Source organism: Ahaetulla prasina, chromosome 7 (assembly GCF_028640845.1).
Source record: "Ahaetulla prasina isolate Xishuangbanna chromosome 7, ASM2864084v1, whole genome shotgun sequence".
Lineage (NCBI taxonomy): Eukaryota > Metazoa > Chordata > Lepidosauria > Squamata > Colubridae > Ahaetulla > Ahaetulla prasina.
In genome coordinates, this window is record NC_080545.1 from 101,114,256 (window position 1) to 101,121,017 (window position 6,762).

Sequence of the window (6,762 nt, forward strand, 5' to 3'; positions counted from 1 at the left end):
GAGTGAGTTTTGCCCCAAGTTGCGACCTTCCCTGCCTTGGTTATTTAAGTGAATCACGGCGGTCGATAAGTGAGCAACCTGGGCTTCTCCGTTGACTTGGCTTGTCAGAAGGTCGCAAAAGGGGAACTGCCTGAGTGCGACCGTCGTAAGTCTGAGTCAGCTGCCAAGTGTCTGACCTGGGACATAAATATGTCATAAATACGAATCCAGTTGCCAAATGTCTGGATTTTGATCTTGCGTGACCATTTTTTTTTGGTCGTTTAACTGTGAAAAGGCCGTAACTGTGAAAAACGGTCGTAAGTCACTTTTTCCAGCACTGTTGTCAAGTTGACCGGTCACTAAACAAACGGCCGTGAGTCGAGAACCACCTGCATCAGACGGCCATTTGTCCGGAATGGCACAGGGCTTCCTGTCTGAGCATGGGGGCTGGATTAGAAGACCTCTGAGGTGCCTCTGTGATTCTGCAATTCTGTAATTCCTCGCAGGCACCAACATGTTGATGGTGGGGGTCCACGGGCCCAAGACCCCCTGCGACGAGGTCTACGTCAAGCACATGGGCAACCGGGTATACAGCGTCACCTACACCGTCAAAGAGAAGGGAGACTACATCCTCATCGTCAAATGGGGGGACGAAGGCGTGCCCGGCAGCCCCTACCAAGTCAGCGTGCCCTAGGAGGGGGATGCAGCCCCCCGACCGCCTCCCTCCCTTGGCCCCACCCTCCCCTGCCCAGAACTGGCACCACCCTCGACGACGTGCCCACCCGTGACCAAGGCGGGGCGAGGGAGAAGGCGTAACCGTCGGACATTCGCTTGCCTCGTTGAGTTGGACTTTGGCGGATTTGAGGATTTCTCCAGGCGGATCGGGGACCGGGATGGGGAGTTGGGGGGAGGGGGGAGAGGGGAAGGGGGAGAGGGTGGCAGGGATGGGAGGGGAAATGCCCTTTGAGCTGGGGAGGGTGCAGGGGGCCCAGTGAGTCCGGTCTGGGAAAGGGGGAGAGGAAGGGAAGTTGTCGTACGAATCGAGGATGCTTACAAGAGACACGTGGGCACCTTTGTCCGGTAGGCCTGCCCAGGAGGTTTCTCCCTCCTTGGCATTAATTTGGATTTACCCAAAACCACAACCGCAAAAAAAAAAAAGGGACTAGTCCTCAACCTGCCCTGCGGGGTCAATCTATATGACCTTAACCTGGCCTTTACTTGGGGAAAGTTGACTTTTGGTGACGTTGTAAGAAGAAGCGAAGGAGGAAGTGGAATCCCGGGAGTGGCTCCCAAACTCCTGCCAAATTTGAGGGGGGGGGCCAAGGGGGGGACTCAAGCGCGCCCTTCCCCCCCCTCAAGGCGCAATCAAGGGATGTTGAGTGAAGAGCGCAAAGAGAAAAATAAGCGTGAGTGCTGGTCTGTGAGAGGAGAACACAAAATGCAGCTCGGCAGTCCCAGCAGCCTTTTTTTTTTTTGGAGCACGTACGGTTAAGACTGTGGGCTGGCTTTTGGATTCGAATCCAGAGCCTATTCTGTTGAAACACAGCAAGGGCTTGAAACTTTTTAAAGCGGCCGCCTCTTTTTCCTGGAGTCACACAGTCCTCTGCTGGATTCTAGGGGGGAAAAAGGATGTGGCTGCTTTAAAAGGCACTAAGGGGAAGGAGACCCCAACACAACTTCCAAGAATCAAATCCGAAGTATAGGACAACTCTCTTCTTCCCACACCGTTGTTCAGCCGGTTGCGTGTCACTGTGAAGGACCCAGCTCATGCCAAAGAGATTTTGGGTGGTGGTTGTTTTTTTTTAAGAAAAGGAGGAAGGAGAAAAAAATATATTAAAAATGTAGAGGAAAGGGGAACACAGATCTCGGTCCAGGTGGGCAGGGGAGGGGGCTTTTCTCTCTCTTTCTCTCTCTCTTTCTCGCTCTCTCTTTTTTAAAAAGTGTTTTGAGGTTGTGTTTGTTCACTGGGGCTGGGATGGCATTACCACTAGTAGCTGTGGCCAAATCCGAGCAGCGACCTTGCACCCAACCGACCTGCCCCTCAGCAATAAAGTTTACTTGCTTTTAAAAGAAAAAATCTGCATTGTGGTTTTTGCTTTAATAATAATAATAATAATAATACTGTTGGGGTCTCCCCTAATTTTTGCCCCCAGGCTCTTTGTCCAACCATTGGGGGTGGGTTGGTATTTAGAGTTAATGATGTTACCTAGTTGGAATGTCTGCAGGAAAATAACCAAGCCCAGAGAGCACCAGGGCTGCCTCCTCCTCCTCCTTGCAAAACACACTCCTGTTTAACACTGATCATGTTGCCAAATTGGGTAATGAAATGTCTGCAAGAAAAGTACTCAGCTCAGAGAGCATCAAGGATCTCGCAGTCCTTCACCACTATCTCTTCCTCTTCCTCATCACCACAACCACCCCACAAATCCCCCTCCCTTCTAGCGCTGCTGGTGTTACCTAGTTGGGTCATGAAAAGTCTAAGCAAACCACCAAGCTCAGAGCACCAAGGACCCCACAGTTCTCCTCCCTCCCTCTCCTCCCCCTCCTCTTTCTCCCCTCCACAAACCATTCCTTAAACCCTGCTCCCTTCAGCACTGATGATGTTACCTGGTTGCAGTGGTGGGATTCAAGTAATTTAACAACCGGTTCTCTGCCCTAATGATTTCTTCCAACAACCAGTTCACCAAACTGCTCAGAAAGTTAACAACCGGTTCTCCCAAAGTGGTGCGAACTGGCTGAATCCCACCACTGCCTGGTTGGGTCATGAAATGTCTGCAAGAAAACTACCAAGCTCAGAAACCCCACAGTTGCCCTCCTCCTCCTCCTCTCTGCAAACACCACTCCCTTCTAGCACTGATGATGTTACCTAGTTGGGTCATGAAACGTCTTCAGGAAAACCACCCAGCTGAGAAGTCATCAAGGACCCTAGTTCGCATCCTCAGTGGGGTGGGCTGGGGAACCCTGCCTAGAACCTAAAATGGCATCTTTTCAGAGTCACTTGTTAGTGTGTGATGGGATGGCAGAGAAATTTAAGAAATCAAAAACTTTGGAGAAGTGTTGTGACTCCAGTCCCCGAACCTGGCCCCATGCCCGAAAGTGACTCCAAAAGTGAGGGGGAAGGGCCGGTTAAGGCTTACCTCAGGAGCACCGATTCCTTTGGCCCGGCTCCAGGAGCCAGAACCAGACCAGTCGGAGGACATAATGAGGCCGTCATCCCCTGATTCCTCCCTTCCCCAGGCTACGCCTTCAGACCCAGCTGATAATAATAATAGTCAAGCTTGGCTTGACCCGCGCTTCAGAAGATTAGAGAGGCGGCGTCATCAAAAGGAAGGGTGGGGCAGGGAACCCTGCCTAGAACCTAAAATGGCATCTTTTCAGAGTCACTTGTTAGTGTGTGATGGGACGGCAGAGAAATTTAAGAAATCAAAAACTTTGGAGAAGTGTTGTGACTCCAGCCCCCGAATCTGGCCCCATGCCCGAAAGTGACTCCAAAAGTGAGGGGGAAGGGCCAGTAAGGCTTACCTCGGGAGCACCGATTCCTTTGGCCCGGCTCCAGGAGCCAGAACCAGACCAGTCAGAGGACATAATGAGGCCGTCATCCCCTGATTCCTCCCTTCCCCAGGCTACGCCTTCAGACCCAGCTGATAATAATAATAGTCAAGCTTGGCTTGACCCGCGCTTCAGAAGATTAGAGAGGCGGCGTCATCAAAAGGAAGGGTGGGGCAGGAGCCCCACCCCACAGGATATATAAGGAGCTTTGGGACTGCTCTCACTCCAAGGGAAGCAAAAGTTTAGCTGATCCGTTTCAAAAAGAGCTGAAAGTCTTGCTACGTGAGTCATTTGTTTGAACTTTGGCAGGCAGCTGCGATTTCTCTGCCAGGACTGATAAGAGCCGTGAATCCACTGGCTGAAGGCCAGCTCGTGGGTCTGAAGTGGGGAAGGAGACAGAACAAGAAGGCTCTTCTGAGCACACGATTGGGATGGAGGCGGCCGCCATCTCTATCCAGGTGGGCACGAGGCTTGAATCAGACCCAGCCAGGAGCAGAGTTTTGGCAGCCAAGTTTTTGTTTTGTGCGGATTTATTTATTTATTTGTCACAATAGCATATATAAGCATAAGCATGAAATAACTATACGATATATAAGCATAAATATAATCATAAGTATGTAATAACTGTATGAAATTGGACACAATCGAAGGGAACATTAGGACAGGAACGGTAGGCACGTTGGTGCTCTTTTTCTTGGAAGCCTCGTGGATAGCCACGTGTGGCCATCCTCCTGTAAAGGGCAGGACGTATGTGTGAGAGTCAGTTTCTCAGGTTTAAGCATTTTAAAGACCTCTGGATTTCGACTCCCAGAATTCCTCATTCATTCATTCCATTTATACAGCTGAAAGCATGCTGGCTGAGGAATTCTGTGATCTGAAGTCCATCCATTTTAATGTTGAATGTTTGGAAGTTCGAAGGGATCTTGGCGGTCATGCGGTATACAATTTCACACAAATGGCTGTCCAATCTCCAACAGCTTCAGCTGTCTTCTTCTTCTTCTTCTACTTCTACTTCTTCTTCTTCTCTTCCTCCTCCTCCTCTTCTTCCTCTTCTTCTTCTTCCTCTCTCCTCATCCTCCTCTTCCCTTCTTCTTCTTTTTTTTTATTGAAAGAGTTTTAAAAAACAAAAACATTTTCCCCCTTTCCCCCCCCTCCCAAAACAACCCTTCCCCTCCTCCCCCGGCTTCCCGGGTCAATCACAAGGTATTGTTATACATAAACCAAATAACCACATCCAAAGCTTTTCATCTCCCCTCCCCATTACATAAAATAACTTTCTAATTATTCAAAGGCAATCTGATATTTCTTAATCTGATATCTGTTTTGTAGATAATCAATCCATTTTTTCCATTCAATTAAATATCTTTCCTGCGTGTTGTCTTTTAAAAACGCTGAGATTTTAGCCATCTCAGCCAAATTAATAACTTTCAATATCCATTCTTCTATTGTAGGTACCTCTTCTTTCTTCCAGTATTGTCCAATCAACAGTCTTGCTGCTGTTATTAAATTCAGAATCAATTTAGTCTCAATCCCTGTACAATCCGTTATAATTCCCAAAAGGAAAAATTGTGGCAGGAACTTTATCTTCTTCTTCAGTACATTTTGAATAATCCACCAAATTCTTATCCAAAAGACCTTAATTTTCTTGCAAGTCCACCAAATATGAAAATATGTAGCGTCATCACAATCACACCTCCAACATTTCGCTTGGATATTAGGATACATACATGATAATTTTTTGGGATCTAAGTGCCATCTATAAAACATCTTATAAAAATTTTCCCTTAAATTCTGTGCTTGTGTAAACTTAACATTTCTAACCCAAATTTTCTCCCATGTTTCCAACATTATTGGTTCCTGAATATTCTGTGCCCATTTTATCATACAATCCTTTACCAAATCCTTTTCCGAATCTATTTCAAGCAACACATTATACAATCTCTTTATATGCTCCTGGGTCTGATTTCTAATTTGCTTTATTAAATTTTCCTCCTTTGCATTATACCAATTTTTGATCTTCTTTCCATCTAGCACTTATTTGCCCATATTGAAACCAAGTATAATTCCTCCTTCTTCCTCTTCTTCCTCTTCTTCTTCTACTTCTTCTTCTACTTCTTCTTCTTCAGTACATTTTGAATAATCCACCAAATTCTTATCCAAAAGACCTTAATTTTCTTGCAAGTCCACCAAATATGAAAATATGTAGCGTCATCACAATCACACCTCCAACATTTCGCTTGGATATTAGGATACATACATGATAATTTTTTGGGATCTAAGTGCCATCTATAAAACATCTTATAAAAATTTTCCCTTAAATTCTGTGCTTGTGTAAACTTAACATTTCTAACCCAAATTTTCTCCCATGTTTCCAACATTATTGGTTCCTGAATATTCTGTGCCCATTTTATCATACAATCCTTTACCAAATCCTTTTCCGAATCTATTTCAAGCAACACATTATACAATCTCTTTATATGCTCCTGGGTCTGATTTCTAATTTGCTTTATTAAATTTTCCTCCTTTGCATTATACCAATTTTTGATCTTCTTTCCATCTAGCACTTATTTGCCCATATTGAAACCAAGTATAATTCCATCCTTCTTCATTTAATACCTGTAATGATTTTAATTGCAATCTACCTCCTTCAGCATACAAAAGTTCTTTATAAGTAATCATTTCCTGTTTCTGTTCTATATTTATATTCTCTATTGCATGTCTAGGGCTCACCCATATAGGAATCTTGTATTCTAATTTATAGGAATATTTTTTCCAGACCCGCAAAAGAGCACTTCTCAACACATGATTCTTAAAAGCCCTATCCACTTTTTTTTCATAAAATAAGTACGCATGCCATCCATATAACAAGTCATAACCTTCTATATTCAAAATTCTTTCCTCTGTTAAGTTAAACCAGTCACTTATTACTGAAAGGGCTACTGCTTCATAATATAATTTAAAGTTAGGCATTCTTAAACCACCTCTTTCCCGTGAGTCCTGTATTATTTTCATTTTAACCCTCGCCTTTTTACCCTGCCATATAAATTTATTAATCCCAATCTGCCAATCTTCCAAATTTTTATCCTTTTTAATTATTGGTATCATCTGGAACAGAAACAAAAATCTAGGTAACACATTCATTTTAATAGCCACAATCCTTCCCAATAGGGATAACTGCAATTTTTTCCAGACACTCATATCATTCTGAACTTTTTGCCATAGCAAGTCATAATT

The 6,762-nt window shown here is 44.9% G+C and overlaps 1 protein-coding gene across 8 annotated transcripts in view; it reads left to right on the forward strand.

Annotated features, from left to right (window-relative positions):
• FLNC (filamin C) overlaps positions 1-1,782 on the forward strand; it is a 94,328-nt gene extending 92,546 nt beyond the window's left edge. For all 8 annotated transcript variants that reach the window (XM_058189845.1, XM_058189849.1, XM_058189846.1 and 5 more), the window contains one exon: positions 486-1,782. In XM_058189845.1, coding sequence (XP_058045828.1) covers positions 486-673 — 188 coding nt within the window. In that variant the 3' untranslated portion in view covers positions 674-1,782. The remainder of the gene's footprint in view (positions 1-485) is intronic.
• Positions 1,783-6,762: the final 4,980 nt, after the last annotated feature.